Source organism: Mercenaria mercenaria, chromosome 13 (genome assembly GCF_021730395.1).
Source record: "Mercenaria mercenaria strain notata chromosome 13, MADL_Memer_1, whole genome shotgun sequence".
In the NCBI taxonomy this organism is placed as follows: Eukaryota; Metazoa; Mollusca; class Bivalvia; order Venerida; family Veneridae; genus Mercenaria; species Mercenaria mercenaria.
The window spans coordinates 7,931,780-7,957,079 of record NC_069373.1 but is presented as its reverse complement, the minus strand read 5'-3'; the positions used below and the strand labels follow the sequence as shown (position 1 = coordinate 7,957,079).

Genomic DNA, 25,300 nt, shown 5'->3' with positions numbered 1-25,300 from the left:
CTTTGTCATGTAGTGGGGGCATCTGTGTCCCATGGACACATTTCTAGTTATCATGTACATTCCTGTTTTGACTTTGTGTGTAAACTTGCTGAATTACTCGTGAAAATTGTTGCTATTCAAAATCTGGTCTGTCCAGTGTTTTGAGGAAACCCTTCGAAATTGATCGAAATACGTATACATTTACGCAGTCGTGTACATTTCCATTTACGCCGAAAAGGTTTAATTAGCGCATGACCTTTGTTCACACTTAGTATTATCTCCCTTTGCATTTTAGATTATGGTTTTGCATATTTTGCAAATTATAATTGCATATTTATACAAACAGGAACAATGTAAATTTATAATTATAAGCTGTTGTTTCATGGATTACTCCATACAGTGAACATTGCCACTCTAGATGCCCAAGTCAACTTGTTTTTTCATCAGAATTGCCTCCCTTTAACATGAAAAAATTCTAATCATTATGTCTTCTACTGTACATTGGTCTGCAAGTTTTCATTCATAAGGTAATACCATTCTTGAAGATTTTAACCTGATTTACTGCCTTTAAAACACATTAGTGAAAGAACACTCTTGTGTTTTGACATATGTTACAGGATTTTTTTTGGGCGGTTTTTTTAGCCGTTATTCGGCTATATTCCCAATGCAAAAAGGTATGTTTTTTTCCCAAAATGAGTGCAAAAATTCCCAATCTGCATCCTGAAAAAAATTTCATCAAAATTGCACAAACATTGACCAAGTTATTGACAATTTTGTTATGGAAGTACGTTAAAGAGGTTGTACAATGTGAAACAAGTGTGTGAGAATGTGCTTAAACACATCCTTACTATATCCTATGGGACTAAATATCTCCCAATTTGGAACATTTACGCGTCAAAATTCCTAATTTTGGGGGTTTTGGCTATGTTCCCAAATTAGCTAGAAAAAACCCTGTGTTAGCACACTGGTGACAAATATACAGTTATATAAGTTATAGATAATTGCGCAGTCTCTGTCTGCTTATAAGTTATGATTTTGACCATCCTGAAACTAAAGAAAAGAACATAATAACGTCACTGTTTATAGTTAGAACTACGTGGCTTTTGTGAGAAACAAATTGGACTCTAGGCCTTGACAGTTCTTCGATAGAAATGGAACAGGATTTAATTTTCTCAAGAAATAGCTTTAATGGTAAACTCAGGTAATTCAGTTTCTTGATATCTATAAATATTTCTGATAGATTAAGAAAGAATAGGAAAACATTATTAATGTATCATGTAACAGCACAAATAAACATATATTATTATTGTTAAGATAATATTGATTCCATCCGAAAAATAGATTTTTTTGTTATGCCCTAAATGAGTTTCTTTAAGATAATAATTGTATTTTCTACAGAATGGTACAGTGTTTTTATGATGAAAACAATTTGCTTGCTTGTTGGTGATACTTAATTCAAACCACCTCAGTGATAACTAATATATTTAGGCACCAGGAGAAGTTACTCATAAAGTATTATTAATTTGTTAAAAGATTTAGTCACATGATACCTTGACATAATTTGCGGAAACATAAACTGTTGATGGGTTCTTTACAGTACGAAAGAACTTCGAGCTTGAAACAAGGCCAGGTACAGTGCTAGTTCTCTAGAGTCGAATATCTGTCTCCAGGAGATTGCACCAATGTGTCAAACTGCTTGATGGATTTCAACAGAATTTGGTAGAAATGGTTCAATTCCAAAATAAGTTTGGCATATCATTAACATTTTTAGGTCAACAGATGTTTAGCTGTGTAAAATCTAGACCCCGGGCTGTAACTCCAAACGGTTTACAACCAAAGTTGTAAGCTTATTAGGCATATTTTGCGTTTTCATTAATATTGTATATGTTTATAATGCTTCTAAAACATTGTTTGGGAAAAACACCTCTAATTCTGTAATCTGTTTTCTGTTATGAAACCTTTCTGCTAGATTTTCACCAGGAATCAGGAATATTTTGTTGATTGGAATGATTTCTATGGTATCTCATCTGTCATGGTAGAAGTCTGATGGGTCCTTGGAGAGACTCCAATCCTCTTTTATTGCAACAACACTTGAATTATGTTGTTAATAACACTGAAGGTGATTCAGTGTGGTTTCAAAACATTTTCAAGTCATCATCCAGTTGTTAAAACTCAAAACTTACTTTATGCTCAGAAAAAGATACATACCTGTCAAGTCTGACGCTTGAATCATGATTCTCACGAATTCAAGGTTTGATCACGACTTAACGAATTTGGAGCATTTTCTCACGCTTTCTAAAAAAATCAGACCAAAAAATTTGTGGACCACTTATTTTCTCTAATTTGCCATCTGGCATCGTTATTTTAAGACAGGATGAGACAACAATAAATAGAAAACACATGTCAAGTGTCATTTCAATGTACTGATTACGTAACGGACCTGCCGAAACTGGTTCTGCTTTAACCGAAGCTTCCTGAGAGAGATTGTACCAATCAAATTGATGTGTTAAATACGTAAATCATTGATATTGACTGACTGGTTACTATTTATGCTATTTTGCATTGTCGGAAAAGTATTAGAACCATTCGCGCACTTGACCTTGACCGACACTAAAAAAACCATGAAGGTGCCAGAAAAAAAGAATTATTCGTCAAAATATAACAACGCGTGGGAACTGGAATTTCCTTGGCTTAGAAAAGCAGACAATGGACCTAGTTTTTGCTTTCTGCAAGCTATGTAGGAAGTAAGTTGTATTCACAACCGTTTTTCCGGTGCAGGTTCAAACCGAAAGTACATTTCAAATCGAAAGTAGAATATGTAGGTCAGCGAGACGTTTTGTATTAAACATTTAGGTTCATAGATACATTTTATATCATGGCTGTAGTAAAAACTCAAAGCAGTTTTACTAACAAAATCACATTCTTTTTTTTATTTGTTTTTTAGAAAACTAAATTTTCTTGTAGATCTATCATGAAATAAAATTAAACAAAAAGATCATGTGTTTTCCATACAGAATGTGTTTAAGCAAGGCAAAAAAGGGTGGACCTGAAATTTATATTAATGGTCTCAGAAAGCACCAGAATGCATATTTTCATGTATATTTAAAAAAAAATTCTTGTGGGGGATCCCCCAAACCCCCTCCCCCTCCCGCACCCATCCCCACTCGCCTCTTCAGGACTCGCACAAATCTCACTCTTTCATGTTTTGGAAACTTGACAGGTATGAAGATAATTTATTATCTTTGCTATATTATCTTTCCTAACAATAACACTCACTTGTCAAAAAAATAGTCATTGTCCTAGAGCTGAAAAATAATGTCCAAACAAATTCTGCTCCTTAACTATTGGTCTGATTTTGAAATGATTGTACAGGAATGTTCTTAGGGTAACCATCTATCAAGTTGTTTCATATCATTCGATTTGTAGGAGATAATGGTAGAAAAATCTTCAAATTTCATCTCCTAAACTGTGACCCGTCTGATTTTGAAATGATTTCAAAAGAAATGTTTCTTGATCTACTAAAATTGTTAAAAGCCATCTCTAAGTTTGTCAATAACAAAAAAAGAGCACTCTTGCTGGTTGTTTTCCCAATACTGCTATATGAAAAATATTAAAAATCTTTTTCAGACTGTTGAGGCCAGTTTTACCTTTGAAAATCTGGTGAACGATAAAGGAGCGTCACGGCCCCTATTCTTATTATAAATAATGACAGTCATGGCAAAAAGTTTATTTCTAAATCATATGGCATATACTGCCAGTAACAAGAAATGCTGCAATGAAAAAAGCAGTGCTTTACCCATCTTGTTTTTATCATGTGAGAAAGTTACATATCTGTCATACCTGGAAGTAAGAGAAAATAGATAATTCACCAAATTATCAACTTTTTTTGTAAAACATGCAAACCAAATTGTGGGAAGCATTATGGAAAAGTAATGTTGCTTTATTCACAGCAATTGTTTTCTTAAAGTCGGTAACATTTCAAAGGTTTCCCATCTTAGTTGGATAAAATGACTGCATTTTGGAGAGGAGAGGGCATTTATTTAGTGAATGTCTGTGACCACTGAATAAATGTACAGTTGATAGAGCTGATGTATTTTGAAATGATGCCAGTACTAATCCAGGTCTGCCTATTTCTTTATTGCAGATGTAGCAGTTCCATAACGTCCAAAAGTATGCCGGTGAAAGCGGGGAACGGTAGAACGCCCACTTGTAAAGTTTGTGGAGATGAATCATCAGGGTACCATTATGGGGTGGACTCATGTGAGGGTTGTAAGGTGAGTCAAACAATTTGAGGAGTATCTGACTGGAAAACCTGAGGTTAAAGGTTTGAACCATGGTGATAGTGAACTAAGACAAGTGTCATGATGATCTTTCCCTTAAAATAATGATTCCAAATTAAATAAGCAGTCAATGTTTGGTAAAGGCACTGACCTCCAGATTTTGGCTAAAAATGGTCTTTCTTTAAAATTGGCGTTTGGTCATATTATGAACATTAAAGTATTTTGTTTCTAAGCTATCTTAAAAATGCGAAATCAAGAAAAAAGATGCCGGAGCTGGGAATCGAACCAGGGTTCGCAGTAAAAACTCAATGTCCATCGTGCGTCGTCCGTCTGTCAACAATTTATAAAAAAATCTTCTTCTTGAAAACCACTGGGCAGAATTACACCAAACTTCACAGGAATGGTCCTTGCATAGTTATGTCTCCCCCAGTAGACATATTGTTTTTGCCCTGTCTGTCCGTCCATCCGTCCGTCCGTACGTCACACTTCATTTCCGAGCAATAACTGGAGAACCATTTGACCTAGAACCTTCAAACTTCATAGGGTTGTAGGGCTGCTGGAATAGACGACCCCTATTGTTTTTGGGGTCACTCCGTCAAAGGTCAAGGTCACAGGGGCCTGAACATTGAAAACCATTTCCGAACAATAACTAGAGAACCACTTGACCCAGAATGTTGTAACTTCATACAGGGTTCGCACAGGCTTGAAAAGTACTTGAAAATGAAGGGCAGTCTTGAAAAGTCCTTGAAAACACAATTTGTCTTGAAAAGTGCTTGAAAATTGCCCAAAGACCTTGAAAAGTACTTGAATTTCTTATTTTTTCGTATGCTAGACAATTAAAATCTCCCCAAAAACCAAAAGTAAATCTTTTAGAATAAAATGGCAAGTTTCGAAGAATGGGCAGAGCTACGAAAACGCCGTAATAAAAAAGGTCGAATGTGTTCGCGACGAAAGCAAAGTTTGGGTACGAATGTTTCGTACTTTCTGTTTAGCGTTGTCTCCCCTGACTAAAATGGCGTCAATTCGTCACGGAGCATGAATCGCAATTCTTATCGTAATGGGAAAGTGTGTGACAGTCTTACGGTACCCTCACCCCAAACAGTTACCATTCTGTTTGCATCATCGAGTGCTAGTATTTCAAACTAAGTATAAAAAAATAATGTACTTAAAGCAGAAATTATATGGACAATGCAAACCAGAAACATGCCTTAAACAAGTCCAATGAAAACATTAATAAAATATTTCAAACCATGTTTCCAGACAGTAAAATAGCGAAAAGTTTGCTCTTGGTGAAAGAAAAACTGCCTATATCTGTGTATTTGGCCACTTTAAAAGCTTACTGATTGAAAAGATCAAGGGACCATTTGTCGCTCTGATTGATGAAACTTGAAATAAAAAGATGCAAGAAAAACAGATGGATCTTCATATTAGGTTTTGTGATGCAGAATCACAGCAGGTAGTAACACGGTATTATGGTTGAATAAGTCCTTGAAAACTATAAGACTAGTGCTTGAAAAGTGCTTGAAAAGTCCTTGAATTTGACTTGGCCTTGTCTGTATGAACCCTGTTCATAGGATGATTGGTCATGAAGAGTAAATGACCCTTATTGATTTTGGGGTCACTCCATCAAAGGTCAAGGTCACAGGGGCCTGAACATTGAAAACCATTTCCGATCAATAACTAGAGAATCACTTGACCCAGAATGTTGAAACTTCATAGGATGATTGATCATGAAGAGTAGATGACCCCTATTGATTTTGGGGTCACTCCGTCAAAGGTCAAGGTCACAGGGGCCTGAACATTGAAAACCATTTTCGATCAATAACTAGAGAACCACTTGACCCCAAATGTTGAAACTTCATAGGATGATTGGTCATGAAGAGTAGATGACCCCTATTGATTTTGGGGTCACTCCTTCAAAGGTCAAGGTCACAGGAGCCTGAACATTGAAAACCATTTCCAATCAATAACTAGAGAACCACTTGACCCAGAATGTTGAAACTTCATAGGATGATTGGTCATAAAGAGTAATTGACCCCTATTGATTTTGGGGTCACTCCATCAAAGGTCAAGGTCACAGGGGCCTGAACATGGAAAACCATTTCCGATCAATAACTAGAGAACCACTTGACCCAGAATGTTGAAACTTCATAGGATGATTGTACATGCAAAGTAGATGACCCTTATCGACTTTGGGGTCACTCCATTAAAGGTCAAGGTCACAGGAGCCTGAACATTGAAAACCATTTCCGGTCAATAACTTCAGAACCACTTGACCCAGAATGTTGAAACATAATAGGATGATTGGTCATGCAGAGTAGATGACCCCTAACGATTTTGGGGTCACTCTGTGAAAGGTCAAGGTCACAGGGGCCCGAAGATTGAAAACCATTTCCGGTCAGTAACTTGAGAACCACTTGACCCAGAATGATGAAACTTTATAGGATGATTGGTCATGCAGAGTAGATGACCCCTAAAGATTTTAGGGTCACTCTGTTAAAGGTCAAGGCCACAGGGCCTGAACATGGAAAACCATTTCCAATCAATAACTTGAGAACCTCTCGACCCAGAATGTTGAAACTTCATGGGATGATTGTTCATGCAGAGTAAATGACCCCTATTGTTTTTGGGGCCACTCCGTTAAAGGTCAAGGTCACAGGGCCCTGAACATTGATAACCAGTTCTGATCAGTAACTTGAGAACCACTTGACCCAGAATGTTGAAACTTCATAGGATGATTGAACATGCAGAGTAGATGACCCCTATTGATTTTGGGGTCAGTCTGTTTAAGGTCAAGGTCACAGTGGCCTGTTCATGTAAAATCATTTTTTGGAAATAACTTGAGAACCACTTGACCTACAATGTTGAAACTTAATAGGATGATTGGACATGCAGAGTAGATGACCCCTATTTATTTTGAGGTCACTTGATCAAAGGTCAAGGTCACAGGAGCCTGAACAGTGACTTGAGAACCACTAGGCCAAGAGTGTTGAAATTTAGCGGGATGACTGGACATGCCAAGTAGATGATCCCTATTGCAGCCAGCCATCAGTGTCTGTTTGATTTTTGCTCCTGACCCCTATTGACTTCTTGCCTATAGGACTTTGCATTGGGGGAGACAAGCGCTTTTTTACAAAAGCATTTTCTAGTTCCCTTTCAAAATTGTTCAAAGAATTAAATTCCATGCAGAACCAAAAGGAAAAACTTTAAAAATCTCTTGTCCAAAACCTCAAGGTCTAGAGCATTGGTATTTGGCATGTGACATCATCTAATGGTCCTCTATGAAAATTGTTCAAATTATGCTCCTGGGGTGAAAAGTGGCCCCGCCCTGGGGGTCCCAAGTTTTGCATAGACTTATATAGGAAAAAACTTTAAAAATCTTCTTGTCTAAAATCACAAGACCTAGGACTTTGATATTTGGTATGTAGCATTGCCTTGTGGTCCTCTACCAAAATTGTTCAAATTAATACCCTGGGGTGAAAAGAGGCCCTGCCCCGGGGGGTCTGAAGTTTTACATTGACATATATAGGAATGTTTTAAAAAAAATCTTGCTTGGAACTGCAAGGCATAGGCTTTTGATATTTGGTATGTTGCCTTGCCTACTGTTCCTCTACCAAAATTATTCAAATTATGCCCCTGGGATGAAAAGAGGCCCTGCCCTGGGGGGTCCAAAATTTAACATAGACATATAGGAAAAAATTAAAAATCTTGTCCAAAAGTTCATGGTCTAGGCCTTTGATATTTGGTGTGTAGCATTGCCTACTGGATCTCTTATAAGATTGTTCAAGTTATACCCCTTGGATGAAAAGAGGCCCAACCTTGCAGCCACTTGTTATATGACTTATATAGGAAAAAGTACTTAAAATTATTAGATCTTAGTTCCTAGACTGTTTATTTATAATTACCTGATGACCTGAAGTGATTAGGGGCCACCTGACTGTGACCTTGACCTACTGACCTAACATGATAGATGGACGCTCTTGTAACTATTAATATGGATGAATTAGACAATATAATAAAAATTGATTGTGTACAGTATATCAGCTGTTGCTCAGGTTCCATAGACACCAGTTAGTCAATCGGTGATCAGAGAGGTTTTCTTCAGATTTTTACTACAGGTCATTTTTCAATGCAGACTGGTCATCTAACACAAACTATGGACTGGCATTCTTAGGGACATTATTTTGCACAGAGGAATATTTATAAATAGCTGACACGATTTTTATATGGTCATAATCATGATAATACATATTTACACCTACTTTGGGTCACATGTAAGTTTGGTTTTAGAAGGTAAGCATATCAACAGTAGGTTAGGCTACCTGATTCTGTGCAGTGATAACCTGTTATAACATTTTCATGCGGAGGCCAGCATGTGCTTGTTTCTTCCTTCTGAAATGTTCCAACAAAAGTTCCAAAAGCAATGTCTGGTATTTCATTATTCTTGTTTTCTATCAATAGAATATTTAATTTTTATGGTATCATACATCAAAGCTTAGATACAAAAATGCAATAGAGGCAACCATTTCATACCTATATTTCAAAAATTTCCAGACCCCCCTCTTCCTGGAGTTTATGGTTACTACAGACGTTAGACATTGAACATCATTAGGGGTTCTGCCATAATGATGTCTGTAATGAGGATGTTATATTGGTTGCAGTCTCTTCCTGTGTCCTGATTTGTGTTCCAAGAACTTAAAATAAGCCCAAAGGCCATTTCATACACCCTGACACACACACGCACGCACACACGCACGCACACACACAAAAGGCACAAGGGCACTATTGCATCATCGGGTCATTTTCCTTCAGCTTGTTTCCCCGCGGGGGGGGGGGAATTCTGGATCAGTCTCTGCATATGAGCAAAATGTATGTATATATGTATAATGTTTTATGTATGCTTTGTATACTGATACTTTGTGCCCAGTGTGTTACTGTTACTGTCAAAGTGAACAACTTTTGTGCAATTCAAGCATCTTGTTTTTGTAAATTTCAGGGCTTCTTTAGAAGATGTATAACACAGGGAATGACACATAAATGCTCAAATGAAGAAAAGTGTGAAATAACGCCTTTTACTCGAAATTCCTGCCAGTATTGTAGATTAAAAAAGTGTTTTGCTGTTGGAATGTCCAGAGAAGGTCAGTATATTAAGCATTACAGTAATGCTAGTGTAATGGTTCCTCTTTTCATTTAGTTTACAGGATGGAAGAGTAACAACAGATTATTGTCAGATACATTAGTTTAAGAGTGATGGATAATTCAGTCTTGCATATAATGCATTTTTAGCTCACCTGTCACATAGTGACAAGGTGAGCTTTTGTGATCACCCTTCGTCCGTCGTCAGTCCGTGCGTGCGTGCGTCAGTGCGTCCGTCAACAATTTCTTGTCTGCACGATAGTGGTTTCATTTATGATTTTATTTTTACCAAACTGGCACACAACTTGTATCACCATAAGATCTTGGTTCTTTTCTTGAACTGGCCAGATTCCATTATGGGTTCCAGAGTTATGGCCCCTGAAAAGGCCAGAATTAGCTATTTTGACCTTGTCTGCACAATAGTAGCTTCATTTATGATTTGAATTTAATCAAACTTGCACAAAACTTGTGTCACCATAAGATCTTGATTCCTTAGTTGAACCGGCCAAATCCCATGATGGGTTCCAGTGTTATGGCCCCTGAAAGGGCCAAAATTAGCTATTTTGACCTTGTCTGCACAATAGCAGCTTCATTTATGATTCGATTTTAACCAAACTTGCACAAAACTTGTATCACCACAAGATCTTGGTTCCTTTCTTGAACTGGCCAGATTTCATTATGGGTTCCAGAGTTATGGCCCCTTAAAGGTCCAAAATTGTCTAGTTTGGCTTTTGCAGCCATATAGAGACTTCATTTATGGTTTTATTTGATACAAACTTCCAAAATAACTTCAGCAACAATAATTCTTGGATTCCATGACAAATCAGATCCAAATGTAGGTTCAGAGTTATTTTTATATCTGATTACCTCCCCTGATTGTAATCAAACTGGATTTATATCAGTAAGTACTTATAGGACTTATTTGAAATTTCATTATTGTCATTAGTTGGACTGAGCCAATTGGGTAGATAACTATGGACTGATTTTATGTCAAATTACCTCCCTTTATTTCAAATTAAAATGGATATATCTCCGTAACTAATGAAGAGACTGATCTGAAATTTCATTTATGTCAACAGATTTATTTGGCAGATCTTTTTTTATTCACTTACAACAATTTTTTTTATGCCCCCGAAGGGAGGCATATAGTTTTTGAACCGTCTGTCAGTCTTTCCGCAATTTTCGTGTCCGGTCCATATCTTTGTCATCCATGGATGGATTTTCAAATAACTTTGCATGAATGTGTACCACAGTAAGACGACGTGTCGCGCGCAAGACCCAGGTCCGTAGCTCAAAGGTCAAGGTCACACTTAGACTTTAAAGAATAGTGCATTGATGGGCGTGTCCGGTCCATATCTTTGTCATCCATGGATGGATTTTCAAATAACTTGGCATGAATGTGTACCACAGTAAGACGACGTGTCACGCGCAAGACCCAGGTCCGTAGCTCAAAGGTCAGGTCACACTTAGACGTTAAAGGATAGTGCATTGATGGGCGTGTCCGGTCCATATTTTTGTCATCCATGGATGGATTTTCAAATAACTTGGCATGAATGTGTACCACAGTAAGACGACGTGTCGTGCACAAGACCCAGGTCCGTAGCTCAAAGGTCAAGGTCACACTTAGACGTTAAAGGTCATTTTTCATGATAGTGCATTGATGGGCGTGTCCGGTCCATATCTTTGTCATTCATGCATGGATTTTAAAATAACTACGCATGAATGTGTGACACAGTAAGACGACGTGGCGCGCGCAAGACCCAGCTCCGTAGGTTAAAGGTCCTAAACTCTAACATCGGCCATAACTATTCATTCAAAGTGCCATCGGGGGCATGTGTCATCCTATGGAGACAGCTCTAATTTTTAATTACTTTCCTTTGACGTTACTATAAATAGCTTATATTTAGTAACTTTTTTATTATTGGCTGTAGGGAAAAAGCGAGACCACTTTTCTGTGGTACAACATGGATGGTACCTCCAATTTTTAGGTGTATTTTGACATATCTGAACCTTGTAAGAATTTATTTTTCTTTTTGGTTAAATTTCTTCCCTATGTTGTTACTGTCCTTTGGACTTAGATATTTTTTCTGAGGACCTTCTTGTCCTCAAGTGCAATGATAAAAGGTGAGCGATATAGGGCCATCATGGCCCTCTTGTTTTTTTAATCTGGTGCTTTTTCATTGGTTTAAACCAAATCATGGCCAAATGTACATATTTTACCTGCCAAACATTTCAGCTAAAGAATTATATGTTATTTTAACTCTTTATTGAAACAAATTTCAACAGTATTATCAAATTATTTATAATGAATGTTTTTTCATATTTATATGTTTACTTTTGCACCAATGAAAATTAAAATTGTATTACTGACTGTCATCATATTTAAGTAATGCATTGAAAAGCAAGACATAGGAGGACTGTCCCAATGATAAATCTGTAATGATTTTGTGACTAGCTAAAACAGAGTGTGCCTGTGTGAAGTTTCAGTTATGCACATGTAAAAATAAACAACCCATGATAAAATATGCATAATCACAAACCATGTCAAGCTAAGGAACTGACTACTCTTTTTCAAATATTCAGATTATTTTAACTCTACTACAAGGATTCAAAACACCCAGGTTGTACACACCTGAGACATACATAAATCCATAATTTTTAGTACCAGGGGTGGAAGTGGTAGTTGGGGAGGAAGTTTTCTAACTATTGTAATTATCAAATTGTATTTTTTCACCTTAATATCAGTTAAGCAGTATACATGCTTATTTGTATTTAAGGGCAAGGTAAGGTTATAATGTAACATAATTATGCTAATGAATAAGGCTATAAATTAGATGAGTTGGATATATTTGGAGTGAAACTATTTCTGGCATTTTCAAGGTCATAATAGCTAGACAAGTTGTCATATTTATGATGATTTGAGAGTATTGTTTAGTTCAATAAACTCTGTTTTGTGCCTGGTATAATGTGTTTTGTATGGTTGGAAGCATGTAAAACTAGAAAAGTTATATGAATGCTAGTTTCATTTGGGTTCATTGCTGGTTTTAAAGCCTCCAAGGTGAAACATATACTGATCACACTTTAATAGCTACTACTTTTAAACAAAAGAAACTTTATGCAAATGATTAATGAGAAGGGTGTTGTGTCTAGCTAACCAGTGTTTCTAGATTCTGAATTAGAAACTTGAAAAATTCCCTTAATGAATTCGAAACGTAGATCTCCACTTTTGGAGAACATTATTGAACTTGTGGGGAGTGGGGAAGAGGAATTAGACAGCTTAATACACTTCCATGTGCTCTGTGTAATAAGGTAGGCCTGAAAATGAGACAAACATGCCACACCATCAGTATCAGTGTAAGGTTTTTTGATTGTAGTACGAACTATCTGTACCCACAAACAAAAAATTACAATGGATATAAACATCATTCTGTCTCACTCTTGCATGCAGAATAGATTTCCAAGATAATAGATATGCAAGGAAAAGCATTAAGTATGAATGCCACTTATTAGTGTTGTAGTATTAATAACTTGGCCTTTGTAAACATTCTCATTGTCAGCTGTTTTATTAGCTCACCTGTCACATAGTGACAAGGTGAGCTTTTGTGATCACCCTTCGTCCTCCGTCAGTGCGTCCGTCCGTCAACAATTTCTTGTCTGCACGATAGTGGTTTCATTTATGATTTTATTTTAACCAAACTTGCACACAACTTGTATCACCATAAGATCACAGTTCCTTTCTTGAACTGGCCAGATTCTGTTATGGGTTCCAGAGTTATGGCCCCTGAAAAGGCCAGAATTAGCTATTTTGACCTTGTCTGCACAATAGCAGCTTCATTTATGATTTTATTTTAACCAAACTTGCACACAACTTGTATTACCATAAGATCTTGGTTCCTTTCTTGAACTGGCGAGATTCCTTTATGGATTTCAGAGTGATGGCCCCTGAAATGGCCAGAATTAGCTATTTTGACCTTGTCTGCACAAAAGCAGCTTCAATTATGATTTGAATTTAATCAAACTTGCACAAAACTTGTGTCACCATAAGATCTCGGTTCCTTTCTTGAACCTGCCAGAGCCCATAATGGGTTCCAGAGTTATGGCCCCTGAAAGGTCCAAAACTAGGTATTTTGACCTTGTCTGCCCAATAGCAGCTTCATTTATGATTTGATTTAACCAAAGTTGCACACAACTTGTATCACCACAAGATCTTGCTTCTTTTCTTCAACTGGCCAGATTCCATCATGGGTTCCAGAGTTATGGCCCCTTAAAGGTCCAAAATTGGCGATTTTGGCTTTTGCAGCCATATAGAGACTTCATTTATGGTTTTATTTGATACAAACTTCCAAAATATCTTCAACAACAATGAATTTTGCATTCCATGACAAATCAGATCCAGTGGTAGGTTCCAGAGTTATTTTATATCTGATTACCTCCCCTGATTGTAATCAAAATGGATTTATATCAGTAAGTACTTATAGGACTTATTTGAAATTTCATTATTGTTATTAGTTGGACTGAGACAATCAGGGTAGATAACTATGGACTGATTTTATGTCAAATTACCTCCCTTTATTTCAAATTGAAATGGGTATATCTCCATAACTAATGAAGATACTAATCTGAAATTTCATTTATGTCAACAGATTTATTTGGCAGATCCTTCTTTTGTTCACTTGCAATATATATTTTTTTTAATTACTTCCCTTTTACGTTACTATAAATAGCTTATTTTTAGTAACCTTTTTATTATTGGCCGTAGGAAAAAACCGAGATCACTTTTCTGTGGTACAACATGGATGGTACCTCCAATTTTTAGGTGTATTTTGACATATCTATACCTTGTAAGAATTTTTTTTATTCTTTTTGGTTAAATTTCTTCGCTTTGTTGTTCCTGTCCTTTGGACTTAGATATTTTTTCTGAGGATCTTCTTGTCCTCAAGTGCAATGATAAAAGGTGAGCAATATAGGGCCATCATGGCCCTCTTGTTTATTGGACATTTTTGCTATTTCTTGTTAGTGCATTTTTCTGTGTCTTTAACCCAGTTTGTCCTACAAATTTGTAGGTTCCAGTTTATAATATTTTTCATTTGAATTATATTCTTTAAGTAATTTGTGAAGTATAACAGAATAAAAAAGAATATGTTAAAATCATGGATGAGCTCGAAAGAAGAGTTGTATACAATCCTTTTAGTCTACTCCAGTGTCATCACATCTGACAGATCTGTAGATTTTGGGTACTTGTCTCTTGTCTCAATTAGGCAAAAAACAATCTTCAGACTTTAAGCATGATTCCAGTCCTACTTAATCACTTCTTCAGGTAAGTCCATGGTTTGTATTATTCATAGCAAAAAAGGTATTACAGCTGGCTGAACTCAGTTACTCCCCTTTGCGAAGAGAAGTAACTCTGGGTGGACAAAATGCAAATTCCAACACAGTGTTACTTCCCCTTAATTGATTTATAATATAATACAGTGTTTCTAATGATGAAATGTCTTCAAGACCTCTTACGATCTTAAAACACTGAATAATGTTGCCTTTCAAAACATGGTAAATTTACTGTGTAGTGCAACAACACTTTCAATGTCTTTATACAAAAAAGGATAGGCCTATAACAAGTGCCTTTTACAGTCTTACAAAAAAAGTCCTTGTTGGCGTACACAGTAGGTCAAGTGTATCCATCGTTTATGAATTTTGCTAGTAAAATTTGTTGAACTTCAGTCATCTTGAAACACCAGTCTTAAGTCAAACTTTGCATTTTCATAGAAATCAATATGCCTAAATAAGTATAAGGTTCCAGAAGATATGTAAAATTTGAAAGAAACCTCTCCTTTTGTTGATACTTTTATAACGAATGGTTCATCACTATTTTTGTGTAATCTAGCAGAAAATACTCAATTTTCAGCATTTGATTACAGCTGGCTGAACTCAGTTACTCTCCTTTGTTAAGAAAAGTAACTCTGGGTGGACAAAATGCAAACTCCAACACAGTGTTACTTCCCCTTAATTGACTGAACAGTGTTTTTCAGGAACTCGCACTGATCCAAAGAATTTAGTTTATACTAATTTATTTTAGCTGATTGTGATGTAAGAATTTGCGGAACCACATTCCGGAAAACATAAATATATTGAATACTTTCATCATGTGCTTAAACTTTGTGGCATAAATGACTATTTGCCTATAGATTATAGCATTTATTTGATTTACCTGTTGTCAAGTGTCCCCATTACTGCTAGATAATAAGCATTAGCTCTCTATTTGACAAAATCTGTGTCTCTAAAAGGAATGTGTAATAATTGAGAGGGCAATATTTAACGTGGGCAATATTTTAACAGAATGCTTTTGTTTGGGGTAAAAATGTTGGTAAACTGTTTTGACAACAAGTTATTGACGCAAATTTGTTGACAAAATTTGACAAGGTGGCGCCGGTGTAGACAGAACTGTAGGCAAGTTTCCAGATCTTAGCTGACATCTCCATTATGCATATTGACACAATTGACAATGTGTAAGAAAGGTCAGAATGTAAAACTGGATTACTGAAGTAATTCTCATTATTTGTTTTCTTGTTAGAAACCTTAATCCTTCTTTGCATGAACTTTTAAAAAAGCAATAATCCAAAATACATAATCCAAATGACACCTAGCCTAAATTCAGTACAGTTTTTGGACAGGTCAGTGATCCCAGCTTGACCAGGTTATGGAGTGCATATTCCTATTATTCACTATTGGTTATTGTGTAAGTGTTTTTCTGGTCAAAAAGTAGAAAAGGTCAAATGACCACAGCTAGGGCAAAAGAAAGGACAGGGCATGCAGACCTGTAGTATTGGTATATTGAAAGAATACAGATCTAGATGTTCTGACATTACTGTAACCCATTGGTATGTTCTATTTCTGGGAATCTGTGCAAGAGTGAAGAAAAAAACACACTTTTTTGGCCACTTAATTTAACTGTCCAGAGTTTGATGACAATTACTGTCCATTTGGAGTTACCGTACCCTTGACAGAACTCAAACGAATTCTGCTGTATCAGAAAAAAGTTTATTCAAATTGATAACAAAAATTGTCTTGTTCTGATCTGTTCAAGAACAAATCATGCCTACTGTGTCATCTCATATTAGTTTTGTTTTGTACAGTTAGATCTCTATGTATAGGTATAGGTCAGAGGATTCATAATTTTAACCTGTGAAGCGGGTTATATGAATTTTCTTACCATCTTTAATATTGGCAACACGGTCCTGAGTGCAGCCTCAGTTATGAAAATGACACTAAAAGAAACGCTGCAACCCCTTATGCTTTTTTGCTCAGTTGGTCAAGGTCAAAATGAGGTTTGAAGTTGAATAACTTTTTAATACCTGGAACGAATTTGGGTTTATGGTAGTTGATCGCTGACTTGTGTTGATTTGGGGTTTGTGTCATAAAGGTCACTGTGACAGTGGGATTGAAAGTTATTGATGAGCAATATCTGGAAATCACTTTTGCCCATGGCCTTCAAACTTTATAGTAGGATTGTGTAGATGACTTTGGGTACTTTGGTCTATAAAGGTAAGGTTTACAGTGGACATAATGCTGTACCTAGTTGTTTTGACAGGCAAACATAGGGGCATAATGTGTTTGTTTCCAAATTTTATTGCTGTTGGATTAACTATTTACAATTTTATAGTAATTATTACATTTATGGACTTAGCATTGATTGGCGATCTCTAAACCTAAAGTTAATAACATTCGGACAAAGTGATCCTGTTAAAAATGGAATGATATAAGGTAGTCTGTCTTGAATATTGTATAGCTCTGAACCACTTAACAGACACCAGCATCCTGATATTGAGCTCTAAATTTTGCAACAATATTTTGATAAAAACAAAAAATTTCTAATGCATGCCTGTCGAATACACGCAGACACATCATGATTGGATTGGGTAATTTAATGTTAAGACTGAAAAAGATACATAGTTGAAATTGCAGACACTAGATTTAGCAGTTCAAGGTGATACAGATGGGTGTGACTACATGATTTGAGAGAGGATGAACTTTCTGAACTTTCTGAACAGATACCATATTGTCTCAAATCAGTGCTTCAGAATAAAAAAAAAAGATTGTGTAAGTTTATAACCAATCAGTTTTGATATATATTTTTGCCACATGTTTTGACTATTTGTATTAAAGGAGGGCTATATAATTACTTCCCCTGGTGTCGTAGTTTTCATCAGTGTAGTTTTATGGCAAGCTTCTCAGTTTCACTGTATTTCCTTGCCTACTGCCACTATGATTATTTCAGTTTCACTGTATTTCCTTGCCTACTGCCACTATGATTATCTCAGTTTCACTGTATTTCCTTGCCTACTGCCACTATGATTATCTCAGTTTCACTGTATTTCCTTGCCTACTGCCACTATGATTATCTCAGTTTCACTGTATTTCCTTGCCTACTGCCACTATGATTATTTCAGTTTCACTGTATTTCCTTGCCTACTGCCACTATGATTATCTCAGTTTCACTGTATTTCCTTGCCTACTGCCACTATGATTATTTCAGTTTCACTGTATTTCCTTGCCTACTGCCACTATGATTATCTCAGTTTCACTGTATTTCCTTGCCTACGGCCACTATGATTATCTCAGTTTCTCTGTATTTCCTTGCCTACGGCCACTATGATTATCTCAGTTTCTCTGTATTTCCTTGCCTACTGCCACTATGATTATCTCAGTTTCACTGTATTTCCTTGCCTACTGCCACTATGATTATCTCAGTTTCACTGTATTTTCTTGCCCACTGCCACTATGATTATCTCAGTTTCACTGTATTTCCTTGCCCACTGCCACTATGATTATCTCAGTTTCTCTGTATTTCCTTGCCCACTGCCACTATGATTATCTCAGTTTCACTGTATTTTCTTGCCCACTGCCATTATGATTATCTCAGTTTCACTGTATTTTCTTGCCCACTGCCACTATGATTATCTCAGTTTCTCTGTATTTTCTTGCCCACTGCCACTATGATTATCTCAGTTTCACTGTATTTTCTTGCCTACTGCCTCTATGATTATCAGATTTCACAAAAGGGTTGGTCTTGGTAAGGGGCAGACATCTGATAGTTCAGGGTCAGGTATCCTACGGGACAATGTCACTTACTGGTAGCTACTTACTGGTAGGTCCAGTAGTGCTGTTACAGTTTTATGGTTCACTACATCTTCACTAGCTATGTTTTCATGATAAGACATGTTGCATGCAAGAGGCTTCATTTTGGTTGTACAAGGAGCTATCTTTTTCATGATAAGACATAATGCAACTAAGAGGCTTTGTTTTCATGGTAAGACATGTTGCATTTTGAAGACAAGATGTATACCATGCAAGGAGCTTTGTTTTCATTATAAGACATGTTGCTTGCTAATGGCTTCATTTTGAAGAAGAGATGTGTACCATGCAAGTAGCTATGTTTTCATGATAAGACATGTTGCTTGCTAATGGCTTCATTTTGAAGAAGAGATGTGTACCATGCAAGTAGCTATGTTTTCATGATAAGACATGTTGCTTGCTAATGGCTTCATTTTGAAGAGGAGATGTATACCATGCAAGTAGCTTTGTTTTCATGATAAGACATGTTGCTTGCTAATGGCTTAATTTTGAAGAGTAGATGTATACCATGCAAGTAGCTTTGTTTTCATGATAAGACATGTTGCTTGCTAATGGCTTCATTTTGAAGAGGAGATGTATACCATGCAAGTAGCTTTGTTTTCATGATAAAACATGTTGCTTGCTAATGGCTTCATTTTGAAGAGTAGATGTATACCATGCAAGTAGCTATGTTTTCATGATAAGACATATTGCTTGCTAATGGCTTCATTTTGAAGAGGAGATGTATACCATGCAAGTAGCTTTGTTTTCATTATAAGACATGTTGCTTGCTAATGGCTTCATTTTGAAGAGTAGATGTATACCATGCAAGTAGCTTTGTTTTCATGATAAGACATGTTGCTTGCTAATGGCTTCATTTTGAAGAGTAGATGTATACCATGCAAGTAGCTTTGTTTTCATGATAAGACATATTGCTTGCTAATGGCTTCATTTTGAAGAGGCAATGTACAAGGATACAGTGATACAAGGAGCATTGTTTTGATGATCGGACATGTTGCATATAGCAGTAAGAGACTCGGTTTGGAAGTTGAAGGAGGCCTTTTAGTGACGAGACATTTTGTGTACTAGAGACTTGGTGATGAGGAGTAGATGTGCAAGTGGCTTCCTTTTATGAAGAAGATGACTGTATTGCATGCAAGAGGTTTTGTTTTGATAAGAGTATGTATGCCATACAACATGCTATGATTTGATACGAGGTTGCATACAAGAAGCTTTGTTTTGATGAGGGTATGTATGCCATACAACAAGCTATGATTTCATTTGATACCAGGTTGCATGCAAGAGGTTTTGCTGGGATTACAAGAGGTGTTTATGCAAGAACCAGTATGGTACTTTTGTATTATGCTGATAATGAGCCATTTATAGGTTAGGTGAATGTCTGTTCTTTTGCTTTACTGAATGAACTCAGAATCAGCTGTTCTATATAGACAACCAGCTGATTTTGTTGTAGTTTACAGTGTCAGAAATTTTCCAAAGGAGATTTGGCAAACATGCAGGTTTTTTTTTTTTAAAGTTTTACATTGTGAACTGTAGCATACTTGAAACATGCAAAAGATGTGTGAAATTGACTTGAAATGTTGACTGTTTCTAAATTTGTGAACTGGTAATCTGGCATGTTATTACTTACTGAGGTTTCCAATAGAAGTAAGAAGTATTATCAAATGCAAAGATAGGGCATGCAGGAACATCTAAAATCATTGAAATACATTTTGTCATCAACTAATTGATAATAATTATATGAAAAGTTAGCTATAAAGAGCATTCAAAATAGTAATATTATTATATACTTTGAAATATTTATTAGTCTTACGATTTGTGAGTTTCTCATGTAAAAAGCATGTTTCTCAGAAACTTTCGGACCAAACGTTTTAAAACTCAGCACTGTTTTTGGCAAGTTGAGTTGACTTCATAATGCAGGTTTCCAGTTTGGCAAAATTATGCCCATTTTTCACGTACATAGGTTTTCTTTGAAGCCTTTGGCATCATGAAACGACTGTTTAAGCACCAAGTTCCAGATATCAAACTTACAGTTTATAAATTCATTTTGAAAGGCAGTATGGAGAATAGACACATCATTTTATTGTCTTGCCCACTTTTAGTGGATGCGAGACTAAGCGATCCAAATTCCAGTGTTCGTAGTTGGTTGGTTATTCGGCGAATATGTAAGACAAACTGCCTGCAGGTGCCTTGAATTGCTGGGAACTGTTATTCCAGGTAGCAGTTTTCGTTTATTTCTTGATTTGGTCAAATCACTACATTAAATCTTGAAATAAATGTAATAAATTGCTAATTTCTTTTTTTTGTTCAGTCATTAAGATAAAGAATCATATTTGCCCCTCCATAAATTCAGCAGAAACCAAAAAAGTTATGACCGTGAAGTTATAGAGTATTAATGAATGCAGGTAACCTTGAAGATCTGTTGAAATCATTTATTATGACCTTGCTGATCAGTGATCAGCTGTTTTTCTCATTTGAGAGTGAAGGCTAAAGGTGAGAAAAACAAGAGTTCAAGATTATGTTAAAATAACAACTGGATGAATTTATATATTTTACAATTTTGTTTTTGAATTTTTTAAAGATTTTTTTAAATCATACAATAAGTACAGGATTTGATGGGCACCAAACTTGGAAATATGATCACTTCCCGTGCAAAATTTGATAAAAATAAAAAATTCCCCCAAAAATTTTCTATTCAGTGCCCAAACATTATAAGTGAAAGTAGAATTATGACATTTCATTGTGTCTGCAGCCACTTTGAGAAAATGACTTGATTTGCCTCATATAGGTTATATACCAGTGAAAGAAATTGTTCTTGTTTCATATAAAATTCAGCCACTGAAGACCCATTTTGATAGTTTCTAGACTTTCACTTCATCAGAGACCTATTTTCCACAAGACATCCATATAATATGATTTTCTTCAATAAAACAAAAGGAAAAAGTTGTGTTGAAATCTTATTATTATTAGTATGCAATGGAATGCAAGTCAACTGAAGTCAGGTACCCCCATATTGCAGCATTTCAGAAAGCAGTCTGCAGAATAAACACTCTACTTTTGTTTTCAAGTAAACAACTTGAAAACATGCAAATGTAAGCACATAAAGTGTCTTAATGTAAAAGATGCATTCCTAAAGTGAAATAATGCACATTTGGCCAAACAAACAAACATTTGGCCCCTTGTTTACACACAAATGTGCTATAAATGGAAAATCAGGATCTATTTTTAAAGATTTTTTTTTTTTTTTGTCCACACGATGGAAGCATATTTCTGACCGATTCAGAATTACTTCTTTATATGACCTATAGCATGCATGATAAGTTACCCCCAATATCTATTATATATAATTATATATTGGAAAATCATCAATATAATACAATATACTATATATATATGTATAAGTATAAACAGGGTTCCGACTTCCACTTTGTCTCTTATTTTTAAACTGTTTCTTAAAATCCTCGATTCTACATGCAATGACTATATAGTTGCTTGGGATACCCACTTTTAAACCTTTTTTCTTTCTTGGAACCCTGTAGACACTGAATAAGGAAGTAAGACAGTTTGGTTCGCACTTAGGCCATTTTGTACTGTTTTCTTTCTTTTTTCTTGGCAGAGGCCCTTTTTTCCTTTTCTTTCTCTGTTTGGGACCTCTTGTTCTCTAATGAGAGGCTTATAGACTAAGAGAAATAATAAGACTGGCTTAAAATTACATAATGACATACATTTTGGTCTGTTTTATGAAAGATAAATAAGCTGCTTGATAATACCTCTCTCTCTATTAAAAAATCCCCTGTTTCTAGGATTGAAAATTTTTAGAACTATTTTGTAAGATTAATCCTTTTGAACAAGGCATTAAATATATTGATTAACATGTGAACTAGGTATTGTAGTTAAACTGATTTATAAATCATTGTGAACTAGGTATTGAATAGTTTGATAACATTGTTACTACACTAAGTATATACTATGCTCTGAAAAAAAAAAAAAAAAAAAAAAAAGTTACCCCCAATATCTTGAACCAGTCAGAAAAGTACCAGGCTGTGTGTGGGGCTGAGGGGATTAGAAGAAGGGCCATATTTTAATTGTGGTTATTGCTATTTTCATACACTGATAAATTCTACAGTGAAAATTTTAGAACTATCTATTATTCAGAACTATTTGCATATTTATTAGATCTATATCCAACCCAGGCTGAGAGTAAAAATGGCTCTTAATAATACTGTGTTTTGGACAAGTACCAATAAATTAGTATATGTAGGCAATTTGTAGTGTTGTTTGCGGACAGTTGACTCCCCCACAACTTGCCTTAAATAGTACATGATATATGTTCACTCTGGACAGTTGACGTCAGCAGATTTTTATTACTAAATATTTTGATTCATTATAGCTTAATTTATAGGCATATATAACGTAATATACTTGTTAAATGTATGTGTGGTTATACTTTATTGCTTCTTAGAATACAATATTTAAATTATTTATGAAAAGTCTTATTTCTAGGTACTTTGGAAACACTGGTTTTCATCTTTATTTTCGGTAGAACAATCTATCATGTGAAAATTGCTACGACATTTTCCAAAAATTGTCGTAATCTTCCTATGCAGTAATTTTTCCATTTTTTTTCAGCGTTATTAAGGCTGTGATTTTTTTCTTAGGCCTAAAAAAAGAAATTATTTGTTTCCGGTAACATGCTCCAAAAAATTAGGGTAGGTACCGTATTTTCCCGAATTAAGGCCCCCCCCTCTAATTAACGCCCCCCCCCCACCCGTTTTGGAGGGGGAAAAAAGTCAACAAGAACGAAAAAAAATCACCTACCTCATTTTTATAAGTCCACATAATTAGTAATTTACAGTAAGTATCCAATGTATTAAGAATTAAACACACTTTTAAACAGTACATGTACCGTAAATCCAAAACGTTTATACTAAGTACGGTACGTATCCAATCATCAAATAGAAAATTAAATGGTAAATCCATTTTTGATTTGTTTTTGCACCACCCGCGCACAAGCTTCCTGTCGACTTTAAACAAATTTGCGGCAAAGTGTTAACCTTTTCTTCGGCAGTTTTAATAACTTTTAATTTAAAAGCCGGCACATAAGCAGCGTGTCAAAGGACTGACATTGTGTATTGCAGTACCCGCATGTACTAAGGAAAATATTATCGGAGTACACAGCTGTTTGGGTATGATGATGTAATGTGTAATGTCGCGAGCGTGTCACGGAATACATGAGGTACCATATTTAAATGCATAATTTTAAGACACACTGCATTAAATTGGATGCCAAATAATTACGTTTTGGGGGAATTAAACAACACAGAAACACTTTACAGTTGGTTTGAACGATGTTTTTAAGTTTTGTAAAAAAAATTGTTTTTTATTTTTTTACCTCAAATTAACGCCCCCTCTTTGGAAAATGTAACGCCCCCGGGGGCGTCTATTCGGGAAAATACGGTAGGTTGGAATTTTTTAAAAAAAAAATTTGGATTTTTTTTTTATTAAGGGAGACTTTTCGGAAATTATTTTTGTGTCAAAAAATGAATACAAATACTGGGGTTATGCCTTTAGAGCATCAGTAAGTTGATTTCTAACATCACTGGCCATGTTTAAAGCATAAAAAGTGCAGTTTTTCAACTTTTTGTTAAAAAGTTGAAAAAGATTTTCTCCAAGGCCATAAAAACATTTAGGGTCGGGCCAAAAATTTAGGGTAGGTCGGGATACCGGAAACAAACAGTTTTTTTTTTTTTATGCCTTATTAAATATTCAAAACCAGTTTAGCCAGTATCAAACTGACTAAAACAGTAAATAACAGCCTAATTAAAAATTGAAGATATATTTTATATACAATTTCCCAACAAAGAAATATTGTAAAAAAAAGTCTATACCAGTCTGTAGAATAAATTGAAGTTATTGGCAACTTGATTGAAACCTAGAAACAGACCAATGAGGCAAATGCAAGATATCAGTTGAAATTGCTAGTGAACTTTTTACCTTTCAGTTATGAGGTTTTTGTATAAATTGGTTAATATAGGTAAAGTACTGACCAAGAAACATTTTGCACTTACAGCAACTTTTCTAAAAGGGTGTATTCTATTCACCTTTGTTATATTTTTTTTAAATATAAATTTCAGGTCAGACAGAGGACAGGCACAACATTCAGATGCCCCATAACTATGATGTACCAGTAGGTTAAAAGTAAAGTGATACACCAAGAAAAAAAAATGAAATTGTCCCTTTGAATTGAAGTTCATTTTCTTGATTTTCTTGCTAGCTATGAATAAGTTAGTATGATTTTCGATGCTGCAAGTTGGTTTAAAGAAATGTCCCATTGTGATATACGACTAGGTCAGGCTAAAATGAAAGTGAATGTACAGTAGCTAGTATCAGATTTTTTGCAGTATTAGCATTTTCACAATGTCTCAGTCACATAGATATGATGTTCAAGCATGCCATAGGCCCCTAAATTTTCATCTTGCAGTTTATTATGTTCCCGCATACATATGGGGGCATATAGCCTTGCTGCTGTCCGTATGTTCATATGAAGTCCCGAAATCTTGTGTGTCCAATTCCTCCCGCACTATCAGCCTGATTTGCTTCAAACTTTCACAGATGAACAAGCTTGATGTGCAATGACCATAAGGGAAGGAACTTTTGCTGTGACTATTTTTAGCTCATCTGATTTTTTGAAAAAAAATGATGAGTTATTGTCATCACTTGATCGGTGTCGGCGTCGGCATTGCCTGGTTAAGTTTTATGTTTAGGTCAGCTTTTCTCCT

At 35.6% G+C, this 25,300-nt stretch overlaps 1 protein-coding gene across 4 annotated transcripts in view; it reads left to right on the top strand.

Moving 5' to 3' along the window:
- Nucleotides 1-25,300, top strand: part of LOC123529961 (uncharacterized) — a 92,064-nt gene that overhangs the window by 56,327 nt on the left and 10,437 nt on the right. For all 4 annotated transcript variants that reach the window (XM_053521106.1, XM_045310599.2, XM_053521107.1 and 1 more), the window contains 2 exons: nt 4,124-4,253; nt 9,256-9,397. In XM_053521106.1, the coding sequence (XP_053377081.1) occupies nt 4,124-4,253; nt 9,256-9,397 (272 nt within the window). The remainder of the gene's footprint in view (nt 1-4,123; nt 4,254-9,255; nt 9,398-25,300) is intronic.